This window comes from Choloepus didactylus (assembly GCF_015220235.1).
Source record: "Choloepus didactylus isolate mChoDid1 chromosome Y unlocalized genomic scaffold, mChoDid1.pri SUPER_Y_unloc2, whole genome shotgun sequence".
Lineage (NCBI taxonomy): Eukaryota > Metazoa > Chordata > Mammalia > Pilosa > Megalonychidae > Choloepus > Choloepus didactylus.
This window is the reverse complement of record NW_023637625.1, coordinates 895340-913191: the sequence shown is the minus strand read 5'-3', so window position 1 is coordinate 913191 and position 17852 is coordinate 895340. Positions and strand designations below refer to the sequence as shown.

General features: G+C 38.6%; 1 protein-coding gene across 1 annotated transcript; it reads left to right on the top strand.

Annotated features, from left to right (window-relative positions):
- Positions 1 to 11798: 11798 nt before the first annotated feature.
- On the top strand, positions 11799 to 13009 carry LOC119525954 (glyceraldehyde-3-phosphate dehydrogenase). Its single transcript, XM_037824731.1, has one exon. The coding sequence runs from the start codon at positions 11865 to 11867 to the stop codon at positions 12864 to 12866; it is 1002 nt and encodes a 333-aa protein (XP_037680659.1). The 5' UTR covers positions 11799 to 11864; the 3' UTR covers positions 12867 to 13009.
- The last annotated feature ends 4843 nt before the right edge of the window (positions 13010 to 17852 follow it).

Below are 17852 nucleotides of genomic sequence, written 5' to 3'. Positions count from 1 at the left end.
TTTAAATGATATTCAATATTGTTTTGAAGAAATGAAGTAATACTTGTTTCTCTTTTATTTATTCATATTTATTCCATTTTAGTATGGACGAGAAACCGAGCAGCTAAACAAACTCAGTAGAGGAGATGGAAGACAAAATCTCTTTTCTTTTGATTCGGAAGTTCAGGTATTAAAGTTTTCTTTAAGTAGTCCTAGAATTGTTGTTTATTCAGAAGCTACAACTGTGAAGTGTTGAATCACTGATTTTTGTACTATTGGGGAATGTAGGTTGTTTTATATTTGTCTTGTGCCCTTTGAGTAGGCAGCTTAACAGTTAACTTTTCACTCAAAATTTCACACAATAGTTTAGGACTGAATATATGTTTTTTTCTCAGTTCACTGTATTGTTTTTGCTTTATCTCCTGAAAATGGATTAATTAAAAAAACCCTTAGAGGTGGCTTCAGCACTCTTTTAATCCGTTAAATACGATTATGATTTAGTGACAGTGAATATCTGCAGTGTAAAGAGCACCAAGCCATATAAGACATGGTGTATTTTCCACTTTTAATGTAGGCCTGTAGAATTGGGATAATGTTCATGTCTGGCTTAATCCCTCTTTAAATGGAAAGGGCTGCAGAAATGGGCTGGTTTATGTTCATACATGTATTTTAACCTCTTTGACAGTTGAGCACTTTTTGTATTAACGTATATCCAGTTAATATTAAGTTCATAATATTTGCTAATCAAGTCTCTGATTTGTTTAAAATGGGAAAAGTGTGCAGTATAAAACTATTATGAACATTTTTCTTAACTGAAAATATTTCACAAGAAAATGAAATTATTTGGGGAAAGACGGATTTTTTTTCTGTTTTTTTTTTCCTTTTTCTATGTGAGAGTCCTAATTTAAATCTTTGGTTGTGTTTAAAATAAAGAAGTATGCATAATATAAGCATTACAGGTTTTTTGCCTTAATGAAAATGTATCATAAAAATTTAAAATAATTTGAGGAAGACTGATTTTTGGTTGCTGTTGGTTCTTTCTCTTTTGCTTCATACTATTTCCTAACTTAAAATTTTAGTTTGAAATAGGAAAATATATTGTCTATAAGTAATGCAAACATTTTTCCTTAATAATGTATAACATGAGAAAATAAAATAATTTGGGGAAAATGGATATTTTTTTCATTTTCCTTTATTCCACAGCAGTGTTATATTGTTTTAATGTAAGTTATGTGATTAAAAAAATAAAAGTATAGCAGGCTGCAGGAATGTTAGTTCTAAGATATTCATTCGGAAATATACTTGTTCCAGGCTTGTGTGAACCTTTGATTTCTCCCAGATGATTGGGCTCTAATTGGACATGCCAGGCTCTTTCATTTTATACAAAGGAGCCAATTGACTGTGGTTGAAACTAAATCCAGTATCTTTAAAAATTTGTGGTGTAGTGTTTCTGAGGTCATGGAACTGAACTGATTTTATGTTTGAGTTGTTTATCAGTAAGCTACAGTGAGAGAAAAATTCACAATTGTGATGAAGCTTTAAGGACAAAAAATTTAATTTAATGCTGATTATGGAAAGCAGTCTCACCATCAAGAAACACATCTTATATGTGTAAAGTACCTTTTGTAGGTGAAGTTCCATCCCATAATTTCAGCCTTTTCTTTTGGCCACAGTTCAGTGTTTGGCTTACTGGAGGGGATGGCCCAAACTTTGAACTACTAGGAAAGGAAGGCCATGTGTTTCAATATGTGCATTTTCAGGTCTCAGAAGGGAAAGGATTTGGGGATTGGGGTGGTTTGGTCCATTTCTCTTCATATTTCACTGTCTTGAGTGAGACAGAAGGGAGGATAGATAAATGGGCAGAAATTATAACTGATCTCCATAGCAAGAAACTGCCCCTACTGGCTCCATAGATAAATGTTCAGGAGGGAGCTTTCTATTTATATACATTTGTCAGCTTTTTGTAGATAGACTCAGAGGAAGACAAATTATGCTTTCAGGTAATATACTTTGTTCCCATACAATTGTTTTCCTTTTGTAGATAAATAGACTTGGAAGAAAATCAGGGTTTTGGGTACAACGATTTAGACCCTTTTAAGGAGAATTTTATCAGTGATACAGGCTAAGTCCGGACAGTTATCATTATCCAAGATTCTGCAGGCACAATAACTGTTTTGGCTTGATTTATTTAGGTTATTGAGAAAAATTCTGTGTTTCTTGGCTTGACGTTTCTATACTGGCACTATATTCTGCTCAGATTCACCCAGTCATTTCCCACCTGCTAATTCTCTGACCTTAACAAAAGTATATTAAGTTGTTCCAGATCCTATACATTTTTCTGCATTTGTGAATATAAGGTAAGTCTGTTCAGAGGTTAAGAACAAACAGATGAACTTAGATTGCTTGAGCTTTGTGAGCTGAGAACAAAGTTTCTAGGAGTTTCTTTGAAGAGGAACAGATTACTTCCCTGCTAAGAGGAATTCCTTGACTCACAATATATTTTTTCAAATTTTATTTTGAAATACCAATACTTTTTAAAAATAAACTCTTGTGGCAGCCAGGATACACCCCCCAGCTCTCTTAGTAGCTGAGCTCAGTGTTTATCAGTTTCCTAAGCAGATGCCTCTCCCTCTGCTCACAGTTCAAATGTAGGTGGTCCCCAGGGTTCTAGCCCTGTCCGCCTGCTCACCCTAGATGTTGCTGACTCCCAAATCTAGATCTCCAACACAGACCTCTTCTATTTTTTCCAACCACCTACCTACATCACTTCAAATTCAACATGTTCCAAACTGAACTTATCACCCCTACTCAAACTGTATCCCCCCAAAATCTGCTCTTCATTTTTATTTCACAACTAAGTTCACAATATCACTATTCAATCTCACAAGTTAGACCATTGTGTTATTCTTGATTCCTCCTACATTCATTCCTGTCAATGTTGCCTCCTGCATGCTCATAAAGGAAACACAATCCCTGCCATCATGGAACATACATTTTGTGGGAAGACAAAAAATAAACAGCTAAATAAAAAAATTTAAAAGTAATGTTAGAAAAACCAGTGAAAGGGGGTATATAGACTGTTAGGGAATGTGTGGTTTTATATAGGGAGTTAGGGAAGGTCCCTCTGTGGAAGTGACAGTTGACCAGAAACTTGAATGAAGTGAGGGAGTAAGCCCTGCAGCTATATGGGGGAAGAGGTCCTTGACCTAGATCAGCAATTGCAAAGGTCCTGAGGTGAAAGTATATTAGGTATGCTGGAGAAATAACAAGGAGGCCAGTATGGCTAGAACAGAGAGGGTAAGGGGTGCCAGGAATGGTAGGAGATGAAGTCAGGCTGAGAGGAGGTAATCATGTCATGTAGGGCTTTGTGGCCCATGGTATGGATTTGTGAACTTTCCATTGCTTCAAGAAGACAAGATTCCCCTCATCTCCCTCCAAGATTTCTCCATCAGTGTTTGAACCTCAGCATAAGTGCTCTGCAAAGGCTTGCTGAATGTACAGATAAAAAAGTTCAAATGAAGAATGGATAGAGAAATGTTAGACTCTGCCATTTTTACTTATAGGTCTTTATTCATATGATTCCTGTCTATTTTTATGTAATGATACATATCTGTTTGTAGAGGTTGGATTTCTCAGGAATTGAACCTGATGTAAAGCCATTTGAAGAAAAGTGCAACAAGCATTTCCTGGTAAATTGCCATGATTTAACTTTCAATATCTTGGGTCAAATTGGAGACAATGTAAAAGGACCACCTACAAATGTATGTATGACTTTTCCTTTTACCTCCATTGAACTAGTGCATTAAAGAAATGCCTTCCTTTTTAATGGCTGAAAACTAATTTGCTGGATGAAAATTCCAAGTCTATATTGTATAATAAATTTTACATGGAAGAATTTCATACATTTCTGTCTTTTGCCAAAATATGAACATGTTCTCATCTTGAGAAGTTTTGTGAAAGTCTTATCTATTCAGAATAGCAGAGTATTGTAGACACCTTGATATTCAAGGGGGACATGTCCCCAGAACCTGGAAAATTCTCACATTTCTGAATTTTGCTGGAAGAAATGCTTTTTCCTGTATAATTGGACTGTATCCATGAATAAGGAACACCAAAGCCATGCTGGGATGCGGACGCTGTGCAGTCAGCTATCGTTCATTCACTGTTCTCATAGAGTGGGAGTCAATGTTTTCTGCGGAGAAAATTCTAATTATTACCTGTCATGGATCATTTGAGTTGCTCAGAAATACTTGAAACTATAAATGTTAAATCTTCAGAGAGACACTATTTTGTGTTTATCTTTATTTTTTGGTTCTAGTTTTGTCTTTTAAAAATATCCACAGTGATGACTGATTCTTTCACAAAGGGACTGAAATGCATTAGCATTTGTACTAGTGTGCAAAGGGTTAATCTTTATGCCATCTGGCATGAAAATTCTTTTTGTGACCAGCTTTCAAATGCCATCTGTAGAAAGGAATCATGCCTTCTAAAACTGCTGATGGGACAAAGCTTTTGTCAAATAGTTTGTTGTTGATTGATATTAGCTTTTATGAAATGTTCAGTCCAGTAAGTTGTACCATATCAAAAATGAAGATTCATTTCTGTTCTATAATATTGGCATTATCTTTTTAGAACAGTTTAGTATGCATACAGAGAATTAAGTTTTATTCATAGAACAGTTGATCTTTAAATATAACTCCTGGTTTCTGCTCATTGTCTTATTTTGAATTTATAGCTTGTGAAATTATTTACACCTGATGAATGTTAAAATCTGATAAGTCTGTTATTTTGGAATACTCTTTCTTATATACAAATGAGCCATAATGCAATTTTACCAAGTGAAGCTTGAAAGGAACCATGATCACTGCAGCTTGACTGATTTTTAAACAAATATTTTGCAATATGAGTCCCTCCTCTCTCCGTCCCCCAGCCCCAAAAAGTCTTAGTTTAACAATATAACTGTTTTCTTTCCCAGGTTGAACACTTTTTTATCAATCTCGCCTTATTTGATGTCAAGAACAATTGTAAGATTTCTGCTGATTTCCACATAGACCTGAATCCTCCATCTGTCCGTGAAATGCTGTGGGGCACTTCAGCCCAGTTGCCCATTGTTGGAAACCCAAAGGGCACTTCGCCTGAGTCTTTCATTCATGGAATTGCTGAATCTCAGTTACACTACATAAAGCAGGTAAAGAATGATTATCGGCCTTTTAGCACATTCAGTATGAGAAATAGAAACAAAATAGGTTGTTTCATGGTTTCAGGCCAGTGTTTTCATGGGCTTTCCATTTCATGGAAGGTCTGCCTATGGGTATTTTTCTGGTGACTGAATTTGGAGGGAAAAAATGGAAAGCAATGCTAGTAATATATTGGTGAAGAAACATTTCCAATAGGATCATGATAGGAGACCCAAAGGAAGTATTTTGTAAGATATTGAAATGCAGATACATGCACGTACCCATGTACATACTTCTGAACAAGGCAATATGTTCCCCAAAGGTTTGTTTGCCTTTGTAGCCCTATCGTAACTCTCCCACCCCTAATTTCCAAGTCCATTATGAGTAGGTAGTTTTAAAGGAGCATAAAGGCTCTTTGTATACCTTGTCAAGGGGTTCTATTGAAAATCAATAGGAGGGAACTCCTTGCATGGCAGCTGAAAAGTTATTTTGTTCTATCCTATCTGATGCAAAGAATCCCCTTTAGAAAAACCCTAACATTTCTCTGAGATTCTGACCAGACTGGAGGCGATAAGAAGTTAGAGGGAACCAAATTTCTGGTCTGTGCTCTAGACTTTTGCAGCTGAAAGGAAACTAGAGCATGGCATGGCATTAAAGTGGGAAGTAGCATAAGAACAAAGCAGCTCACATTTTAAGGAGACCTCTTTTCCCTAAAATAAAAACATTATTTTTTTCTGATTATGAAGATAAACACATACTTATGTATAAAATTCAAGCAATAGAAAAAGTATAAAAAAGGGAAAAATCACCACCCATAGACAATAACTATTAACATTTTGGTGAACATCCTTCTAGATATTTCTACATATAAACACACATATTTTGTATGTTCTTATAAGATTATATCGTTTATGCTGTTTTATAGCTACTTTATTATACAATGTCATGTTTATCGCCCTATATCCGTATCCATAGATCAGCCACATCATTATTAAAGGGTAGCATGGTTTTAGCTAACGAGGATATTTCTAATTTTTGGATATCTTAAATAGTGCGTCATTGAATATCCTTGTGCATAAATCTTAGCTTGCTTGCTGGATTATCTCCTTAGAAAAAATTCTATGCAGTGGAATTTTCAGAGTCATAGTTTATGCTCATTGTTGCAAATTGCCAAATGGTGGGGAAATTTTATTTACATTTGCAATCACTACTGTCTTGAGGCTGTGGGTCTGTGGTAGCTTTTCCCTGCTTCCCCTTGTTCCCTTATGACCACTTATTTTGTTACTCAGATGATGGTTTTCACATTTGCGAACATTGTACTACAATAGCATATGCCTCTAAACACAGTACCATGTTATGAGTATTTGAGAACCTGCTATTGGATTATGTTTTAAAAATTGCCCTCCGAATATTAAATAAGTCATTTGTGGCTGGTGATGTATTTACTGTATTATTTCAGTACACTCAGCTGTATGTTTAATGCCGCAAGTTTAAATTGTTGTTGCAGATATCATCCAATTTATAATCTAGGGGAAGAAGAAAATCAGCATTTTTTTAGTATCTCCTGGATGCCTGCATTTTGCATTGTTGTCTCATGTACTCATGATAGTCTTGTTAAATGGTGTAATTACCCCTGTTTTAGAGATGAGGAAACTGAAGTTCAGGGAGGTTAAGTAAGCTGCACATCATTACACAGCTAGTAGTGGTGAAGGTGGGGTTTGAACAGTGCTTTTCTGTTTGAAAGCACTCAATCAACAATATTAGAATGGAATTAAGTGCTAATATATAACACAAATGATACTAGAGGGGAGGGGTCAGTGGTCAGTAGTTGACTTAGAGGACTGCACAGAAGATGTGGGACTGGATAGAGGTCTGAGAGGAATAGATGAGAAAGATGGGCAGAAGCTTCAAGTGGCTTTACCATTCAGCCCCTTTTTCAGATCATTTAAAGATACCAGAAAGTAGTCTTTTTCTCAACTTCTTACCCTGGCTAGGACTGTGTAGGAGAGAAACTAAAAGGTAGAAGGTCTGATCACTAGTTTCAGCTCATTAATTTTACAATATTTATTGATTTCTTGCTGTTGAATAATAACAATTTGAGCACTTATTATTGCCATTATATTTCTCTAGATACTTAATCTGATGAGTCATTTTATCCTTGTAGCAACCCAATAAGGTAGTTGGGTACTACCATTATCCCCATCTTACAGATGAGGAAACTGAGGCACAGAATAGTCAAGTGACTTGCCCAAGGTCACAGAGTGAGGGAAACAGCTCAGTTCCCCAGTGATCCTGGATAGGATGTCAGGCAGCTTCGTCTCTTCCAGATGCAAGGCTATGCAAGTGGTGACATTATCTATAGGAAGAAGCAGCTCTTGAGGCTAGGTGGGTGATGGCTCTTTGGAGGCTGCTGTAGCCCTTCTCTACCTGCTTCTTGGAGTTGTTCTCCCAGGTGGCTTCCTGTGGAACAGCAGAATGACCACAGGGAAAGGAGAAAGTAGGGTCCATCAAGGAGTGGTTTTGCCCTCCGTGACACCAAGTAGCTACTGTGACCAGTCATTTCATTCTCAGCTGCCTGGCAGTTTGTTCCCAGATGTCCTGACAGAACTCAGTCCCCTCCCCCTTATCTCTCAGAGTCAGACCTTGACTGACCTTGGCTTGGAGGTGGAGGGGAGCTCCTTGACTCTTGAGGGTTTGCCGCCCTGTGGTCCTTGGGCACCCAGCTGAGGGATAACCGTTGTTGGGATGGAAAATGGGTGCAGAGTGCCTACTGTGTCTCACCACACCCTGGGGTGTATGTAAGTGCTGGTCCTGGGAAGGGGGTGAAGATGGCCCATTCTCTGCAGGGAGGGGTCAATGAAGTGGGTAAGAGTCACTCTAGAGGAGGGTGCACACTCATGCATCTTTAGTGGGAAGGGAGGGCTAGTTCAGAGGCCTCATCCTAAAGGACCAGACTCCAGCTCACACAGGATTCCTGGGCTCTGTCTGGCCACCTTTTGGACCCTGGAAGCAGGAGGAGGGCTAGAAGCTGATGGAACAAAAGGCAGAACAGCCTCGGGGAGTGTCCTTTCACATTGGAATCTCCAGTCAATTAAAAATGAATATCTGTGTCTCAGCATTCTCATCTGTAAAATGAAGGTGATGCTAGTACCTATATTCAAGGGCTGTTGGAGGCTCAAACGCAGTGTGACATCCTCAGACAGCACCCAGCACTCTGCCAGGCATGCTTTGTGCATGCCATACAACATAGCTGCTAGTCATAGTAGCAGTGATTAGAGAGAAAAAAGTGAAAACATCAGACTTTTATCTATTATCAAATATTTTTAAATTATGCTCATTGTCAGCATCAATGTGGGGGACATGCCTAGAGTACTGGAATACGGGACAATAAGTGCTCAGTAAATGTCAATGTCAATGTTACTATTCTAATCCAGCCTCATCCATGTGGGATGTTGGATGTATGGGCCTCAAGGCCTCAAGGCTGAGAGGCAGTGTAGAATACTCTGTTGTCTGAAAGCCCTACCTTCCAACGTCGCCAGCTACTGAAACTCACTAAGCCTCAGTTTCTTAATCTGTAAAATGTGTATACAGCAGTGCCTGCATTTGAGGTTTCTAATGAGATCATGTGAAAAGCACCCAGCCAGCATAAGATTGCACTCAAGGTGCGGTACTCAGCATACCTTCTACAGGGGCAGCTCAGGGAGTTTGCCAGCCTCATCTCACAGGTCCAGTGGCATGTTCTTGGCAGTACCAGAAGTCAAGTTCCGTGACCTTGAGACACTTTTATGGGCCACCCTAGTAATAACCGGGTACCTAGTATGCATTATTTCATTTAATCCATATGAGTGTGTGAAATAGCTATTATCGTCCCCATTTCATGGATGAGACTTAGAGAGGTTGTGACTTGCCTCAGCCCATAAATGGTGGAGCCAGAATTTGAACCCAGGAAATTTAACTCTTGAGCAGTTTTCCACCCACTTTGTTTCCATGCTTGCTGCTTGGGAATCCAAAGCTGAATTAGCCATTATCTGGGATCCTTGGAAACTATTTGATTTTGGAGGAATGACTTTGCCTCTTACACTTCTATTCTGCCCTGTCTACCCTCAGGAACAAATGAGATAATATGTCTGAAACTCTTTGAAAATTGGAAAGCACTATATTAACACAGTTGGCAATGTACCAAGTAGAAAAATAAAACTTAGTAGAGTCTCACTGATGAATTTTTCCACTCGACTGTTTTTGTGGTGCTCCTTTAAACACCAGATATAATGAACCCGAAGGCTATTTAGAGGATGTTGCATTTGGAAGGAGCCTGACTGGACAGGGAATGACATGATTATTCCATACACATTCAAAGAAATTTTATCTAACTGTGGTTGAATCGACATCACTACCCTTAAATGAAGTGTGTGGGAATAAAAGGAGTTTTAGGTCTTCTGTTCCCTACCTTGACAATGAAAGCAACAGAGCTCTTTAACTGCAACACAAGAATGTTTTCTATAGGGTGATTTAGTTTTGATGTTATGGCAGAACAGTAAAGTGTTTTTCTTCTTTCTTAGGTGCAATTAGTATTAATTAAAGGTGAGTAAATTGCTTTGGAGTTGTATGCACCTGTATTTAGAAATGCATATCCAGCTCCACTTGAGATGCGCACTATTTCTGTATATGTCAATTAAGCCAAATGATGCATTGTGACAGGTCAAAGAGTGTTCCTTATAAACAGAGCCAAACAGAAGAGGCTGAGCAGCAGTGGTGAAACTTGTACTTTGGGGACACGTAGATGTAAAGTTGTTGTACCGGTTTGAATGTATTGTGTTCCCCAGATGCGATTGTCTTTGTGGTCTTGTGGGACAGACGTTTTGGTGCTGGTTAGATTTGCTTGGAATGTGCCCCACCCAGCTGTGGGTGGTGACTTTGGTGGGATACTCCCATGGAGGTGTGACCCCACCCATTCAGGGTGGGCCTTGGTCAGTGGAGCCATATAAATCAGCTGACAAACAGAAGGAACTCAGTGCAGCTGTGAGTGACGTTTTGAAGAGGAGCTACAGCCAAGAGAGACACTTGGAAGAAAGCACAGGAGCTGCAGATGAGAGACAGTCTGAAGATGGCTGTTGAAAGCAGACTCTTGCTCCAGAGAAGCTAAGAGAGAACAGATATCCCAAGTGCAACTAAGAGTGACATTTTTGAGGAACTGCAGCCTAGAGAGGAACATCCTGGGAGAAAGCCATTTTGAAACCAGAACTTTGGAGCAGATGACAGCCACGTGCCTTCCCAGCTAACAGAGGTTTTCTGGACACCATCGGCCATCCTCCAGTGAAGGTGCCCGATTGCTGATGTGTTACCTTGGACACTTTATGGCCTTAAGACTGTAACTGTGTAACAAAATAAACCCCCTTTTATAAAAGCCAATCCATCTCTGGTGTTTTGCATTCTGGCAGCATTAGCAAACTAGAACACTAAGTTTGTGGTAATCTGTTACACAGTAACAGATAACTTCTACAATATCAAAAGATTTTTCAAGGTTTAGATGAGACAGCACATGTAAAAAACTTCTGAAACATAAGACACATAAGTTCAACCCCCCAAATTAATTTCCACATTCATCAAGGGAAATTCATTAATGATACAGTGATTTTGTAATCAGAAATTCCTTACTCAGTAGGGAAATGTTAGTCTTTGAAGTGTCCTAATTTTTAGCAAAAATTAACACCACTGGTACAATACACATCCTTAGTGCCCAGAAATCTCTAGAACTCCTGGGACCAGGAAGTCAAAACTACTTAACTGTATGAACCAGGAACAAATGGCCCTATTTACCACAGAACAAAATTTTGTTATTCCCACAACATGGATAAGAGAACTCCAGACTCATAACTCAACCTCAAAAAGTAGACAAATAAGGATAAATAAACACATTATGTTACTGGCCAAAATAGTGATGACATATATGGAGATAAAAATGTGCTATATAAAATTAAATACTGGGTGAAAAATTCAAGAACAATTTGCATGTACATTCACAATGCCTTCTGTTGGTCCTTAGAAACTGCAATGAATTGTAACAATCACTAATATAATGTTACTAAGCCTTGAGTCCTAATTTGTTAGGCTAGAAACTCAGGAAGGAGTGGGGTAGTTTTGAGGCAGAATTCTTTCTGATCTCTGGAGCCCTAAGTTCTTTGCTCTTAAGGCCCTCAAATGATTGGATGAGGCCCACCCACATAATCAGAGGTACGCTTTTACTTAAAGTTAAGTGATTGTAGATGATCATCTCATATACAAAATAACTCCATACCACCAACTATGCCAATGTTTAACCAAACAATTGAACACTACAACCCAGCCCCATTGCCATAAAATTAACCATCACTCTCAATATGGTAAAAAAAATTACAATACAATGGAGAAGGATGAAAAATAAGAAAAAGAAGGGGCGGGAGTAGAGGATGAGTATTCAAAACTATGCAAATAAAAATGAGCAAAGGTCATTATTTGCCTTCTCCTTCCTAACTAAGACTGTTAAAATTTTAGTAATTAATAAAATGTGGTAGTGGCTTACAAACTCATACAGAAAAGACTTGAACAAAACAGAGAGCATAAATGTTATACAGTAATTACTTTAAAAACCTACACACGGCTCTCTGCTCCTGCCCGCTAGCCAGACAGCCGCATCTTTTTGTGCAGTACCAGCCGCATCTCTGAGACACGATGGTGAAGGTCGGCATAAACGGATTTGGCCGTATTGGGCGCCTGGTCACCAGGGCTGCTATACTGTCCGGCAAAGTGCAGGTTGTGGCCATCAATGACCCCTTCATTGACCTCAACTACATGGTCTACATGTTCCAGTATGATTCCACCCATGGCAAATTCAAAGGCACCGTCAAGGCTGAGAACGGGAAGCTTGTCATCAATGGGAGTCCAATTACTATTTTCCAGGAGCGAGATCCCACCAACATCAAATGGGGTGATGCTGGTGCTGAGTATGTTGTGGAGTCCACTGGTGTCTTCACAACCATGGAGAAGGCTGGGGCTCACTTGAAGGGTGGCGCCAAGAGAGTCATCATCTCTGCCCCTTCGGCCGATGCCCCCATGTTTGTGATGGGTGTGAACCATGAGAAGTATGACACGTCCCTCAAGATCGTCAGCAATGCTTCCTGTACCACCAACTGCCTGGCACCCCTGGCCAAGGTCATCCATGACAACTTTGGCATCGTGGAGGGACTCATGACCACTGTCCACGCCATCACTGCCACCCAGAAGACTGTGGATGGCCCCTCTGGGAAAATGTGGCGTGACGGCCGTGGGGCTGCCCAGAACATCATCCCTGCTTCCACCGGCGCTGCCAAGGCGGTGGGCAAGGTCATCCCGGAGCTGAATGGGAAGCTCACTGGCATGGCCTTCCGTGTCCCCACCCCCAACGTGTCCGTCGTGGATCTGACCTGCCGGCTGGAGAAAGCGGCCAAATACGATGACATCAAGAAGGTGGTGAAGCAGGCATCAGAGGGCCCCCTGAAGGGCATCCTGGGCTACACTGAAGACCAGGTTGTCTCCTGCGACTTTAACAGTGACTCGCACTCTTCCACTTTTGATGCTGGGGCTGGCATTGCCCTCAATGACCACTTCGTCAAGCTCATTTCCTGGTATGACAATGAATTTGGCTACAGCAACAGAGTGGTGGACCTTATAGTCTACATGGCCTCCAAGGAGTAAGAGCCCCTGGACCACCAGCCCCAGCAACAGCATGAGAGGGAGAGAGGCCGTCAGCTGCTGGGGAGTCCTGGCCCCAAATCCATCCTGACACCAAGCGTCGCCCATCCTCCACAGCTTCCATCCCAGACCCCCCGAGGAAGGGGAGGGACTGAGAGCCCTACTCTGTCATGTACCATCAATAAAGTACACCCAGCCAAAAAAAAAAAAAAAAAAAAAAAAAAAAAAAAAAAACCTACACACTCATTTCATATAACAAAACTAAATGCAGTCCACCTAGGTTAAAAAATGGACTTTTGTAATACAAAACCAATATATTATTTAATCTAGATGCATATTCTTGACTTCACGTTCATAGATCAAACCAGATTAGAAACTGTGTATAGCATGATTGCATTTCTAGAAAAACCACATATACATGCAGGCCCAAAACTGCATTTTAGCTTCTTTTATAACAGGATAGTACATTCTCTTCAAGCATGTAAAATGGTTTATAATATGAATGTTCAAGGAAGTTCACATTCATTAAGGAAGAGCTAAGAAATACAGGTTTCCCAACGTCTGCCTAAATTCACTAGTTACAGTGAGATATTGGTACAGAGATAGTTAAAAAATTAAAATACAAAAATCACTCTTTCAGATTATGAAAATGAATTTCAACCATCATTTTATCTCAGATCATGAACAATTCACTTAATTCCACATTCACTAAGTGGTTCCCATCTTTAAGGTGATTAAAAATTTTTGATGGTAATAAAAAGCACAATATTAAAAGCAATAATAACATTCAATATTATCATCAAAGTAATGGTTCTTAAACTTTCAGACAGAATATGCAGATCGAATTTGTGGACTATTTAACCTACTACTAAAATATCCATTACATAAACATGTTATTAAATTTGTATCATAGGATTCTAAGCATTAAATGAGGAAATGTAGGCAACACATTTATAACCTAAAAAGTGACAGATGCATATATAGTGTATACAATCATAGCACCTATTTCCACGCCTCTAAAGCAAGTATAGCATTGAAACATGTATTTCCTATTCAGACATTCCATACAAACCCACACAAAGTGAGCCTAAGTAAAGTTCATCATTCCTCATGATTCCACAGCCTGCTTTAAAGCCTAAAGCCCTCATGGGTGTCTGAAGTCTAGGTGGTACATGTATGATAAGCTGTAGGCAATTATAGATGAATAAAAAGAGGTATGAAGAATATTTATAGAAAGTATTAAAATTAATCATTAAATAACATGGCTGTGCTTTACTAAATATACAGATAATTGGGACTATTCAATGAAAATTTAATAGCTCATGTTTTCATTAAAAGTTCATTTACGAGTAGAACATTAGCAAGTTGTGAAGTATCTAAATATCCAAAGACTTCCCACCTGTTAAAAGGTAAAATTGAACTTGATCTTAGCAATAACTGTAGAGTTAGTCACAGTAGCAGTAGCAGTTGTGGTTATATTAGCAGTTGTAATAGTAATAAAGATCATTTGCTGAATGATTGTGTATTTGGGAGACACAGTACTTGGAACATTCCTGTGGATATTCTCAGGAGATACTCAAAACAAACCAAAACTGAATAAACTTTTAATCACTCTACAACCCTGATTTGTCCTGAGAAGTAAATGAGGTGACGAAAATACTTTTGAAACCTGGAAAGCAACATAGAAGCAAAAGCAATGTTATCATCATAAGATTAGATCAATACCTAACACATTTTAATTAGGACATACTGATTCATTATTTGCAACTCCTTACCTGACTATCAAGAAGGAACTTCTTTCAGGAATTCTTCTAAGTAGATAAAAGTAACCCCTGTAAAATTGCCCTGTTTCAAAGATCTTCAGACATCAGTGACTCCAGAGGATAAGTGGTGAAATTGGATGTGCTGGAACAAAGTCTTTCAAAACCCCAGATGTTGTAACTCAGTTCTCAGAATAAAAGTGAATCTATAAAAGAAAGCCTGACAAGTGCTTAGGGAGATGTAACTCAAAAAAACCAAAAAGGTGCTATCCTCTATTTAGCTATTCCATATTAAATCAGTTCATAAGTGGTAAATGTGTTTTGAAGGTTTATATATATCTAACTCATAAAACCTGTCAGTGTAATTATCCAAACAAAGTGAGCTAAAACACAAGGAGAAATGATAGGGAACTCAGTTTGATAGGGACAGCTTGGCATGTCATCTGTCAACCCCAATGATCAGTCAGCAAAGACCATGGGGATCAGAATGTAATCAACATAAAAAGAACTAAAAAAATAAAAATGAAAGAATAAATTTATAATATCCTTTCTACATATCTAGTTTCTCCCCTTCATCATCAATACTTGTTATGGTTTGTCTTTTTAATCGTAGACTTCTATTGGCTATTAAGTGGTAAATAACTGTTTGTAATTTATATTTCTCTGATAACAGATGATGATTTTTTCATGTATTTATTGGCCTTTAGCATATAATCTTTGGTGAAATGTCTATTCAAATCCCTTTCCACCCTTTTGAGTTAGTCTTATTAGGGAGTTGTAGGAGCTTTACATATAATATGTATGCAAGTCTCTTGAAAGATATGAGATTTTAAAATATTTTCTCCCACATTTACTTCTTTCAAGAATTTTTTTATACAAGCTAAAATTGTCCTTACTTTCATACCAAAATTTCTCTGGTGCTTCAGGAAAACCCCATGCTAAGGCTGGTTGAGGATGTAAGCTCATTGCAAAATCATAATTTTAGAGCTCAGTTCTCTGAATACAATGAACTCTTGCAAATCCAGATCTGAGGATGGTAAGAGAGACACAACCCAAATGCAAAGCACAATTTTGCCTTTTATACTCTTTTGATTTAAAAGACCTAACAGTGGGGTTATGGGGCATGCTTTTTATTGAAATCTACTTCATAAAACCTATACATGCAATTGTCTAATGATAATTATCTGCAAAGTAATGTGAAGAGTAGAGAGGTAAAGTGGTATGACAAAGAGAAAATACATGAAAATTAGAATGTTGCTAGTCCACAACTAATCACCAATCAACAGACACAATGAAAAGGGGAAATACAAACAGATTTAAATAAAATCCAAATATCTAATGTCTAGGCATAAACTTATCTTAACCTTTCCAGACATTTATAAAGAAGGCTAAAAATTTTCCCTGGAAAACCCAACAGCTGAACTGCTCACCATATTTTGATCTTTTATCAGGGGATGAGCAGGATCTACTTTGAGGACCCCTTCCAATAGTTGAGATTAACCCTGAAGTTAGTTGGAGCTGAAATTTTAAGAGGATATCTGAGACTCAGCTGACTGCCAATGCCCACCTGGGTTCAAAGAAGGTAGTTCAAGGGGTACTTCACTTCCACCCCCATCCACATCCCAGGCCACCACAAACATACCTGAGGTTTACTCTATCAAGAAAGGCAGCAATTACTCTGTAGCATGTGTGACTGGCACCTCTCTGAGTAGGGCAGGGCACACAACCTTTCCCCTACCCCATGAAGCTTTCATCATTCCACCACAGCATGATGCCTTTACCAGGATTTATTCAGAAGTCCCAGAAAATGCCATCCCATTGCCCTCCAACTTCCATTCCTCCCTGAGTGAGGATTCCTTCATGTGCTCTATGTTTACCTGGATTATTTTCATGACAAATAGTGAATGAATGTTTCTATTCTCATCTTCTTTTAGGAAATATCTTCAGGTTGTCTAACCTGTAGATGCACAAATTAGTAGGAATGGAGCATTCCCCAAATGTTAAAACAAAAACAAAAACAAAAAAACACCCTGAAACATACTCACCAGATCCATCTGCTCCCCCTAAATCCCTTTACTTTGAATACACAGAAAAGCAGTGAAAAGACCCCCAAATCCTTAGTAAGAGAAAATGAGATATTTCAAGGTGTGTCAGTATGGAGAGGAAAGGAATCCAATTTCCTCCTCAATCCCCTGACCTAGGCCAGGTGAAACCAGTTCAGCAGCCTAGGATTGAGGGACAGTGCCCATGTCATGCCCTACTTCCAGACCCCCTTCATTTGGGCATCTGAGCTAAGGCAAACTCCACAAGAGGAACTGGATCTTTTAGGTAGATGGCCCAAATGGTCAATGTGTTCTAGTGCTGGAATGGGACTGAAAGGAACCCTGTGTGAGGAGAGGTGACTAAAATCAGGAATGCTAGGAAGGACTACCTAAATTCATATAACACCTCTATCTCTTGCTGGTTGTGTGACTTTAAAGACAGTTTTTAACTCCTTTTTCTTCTTTTTTTGTTATTAAATACGGGTATATATACTAACTCCTTCCACATAGGTTTCTAGAAAGTATTAAAAGAATCACATATGTGAAGAGCTTCTATAATCCCTGGCATATTGTAAGCTTTGTGTTAAAGTCTGTTTTGGCAATTTGTATTATTAACCCATCCCAAGCCATCATAATTCCTTGGGCAATCTCCTATAGGTTCCTAAGGAAGCACTATGTTTCACATTCTGAGGACTGCCAAACAATTTTTCAAAGTGAAGGAACCATTTCAGAATCCCACTAGCCATGTATAATTGTTCTAGCTTCTCCCCATTCTCTTCCACTTGTTACAGTCTGTCTTTTTAATTATGAACTTCAAGTGCATGTGAAGAGGTCAAGTGCACCTCTTGACCCAATCCAGTATGATATGAATCCACATATCATACTGTGGGTTTAATTTATATTTCCTTGAGGAATAATGTTAATCATTTTTTTCATGTATTTGTCAGCTATGAATATATAGCATACCCTTGGTGAAACTGCTACTCAAATCCTTTTCCTCGCTTTTTATTTGTCTTACAATTGAGTTATAGGAATTTGTCAAATAGTATATATATATATATATATATATATATATAACTCTTATTAGATGTAAGATTTGCAAATATTTTATACCAGAGTAAGTTGGCTTTTTAGTTATTGTTGATACAGACTGAAATTGTCCCATTACCTATACCAAAATTTCCCCA

Excerpts from the sequence above, each read along its gene's own strand:
- LOC119525954 (XM_037824731.1), top strand. The coding sequence starts at position 11,865 with ATGGTGAAGGTCGGCATAAACGGATTTGGCCGTATTGGGCGCCTGGTC.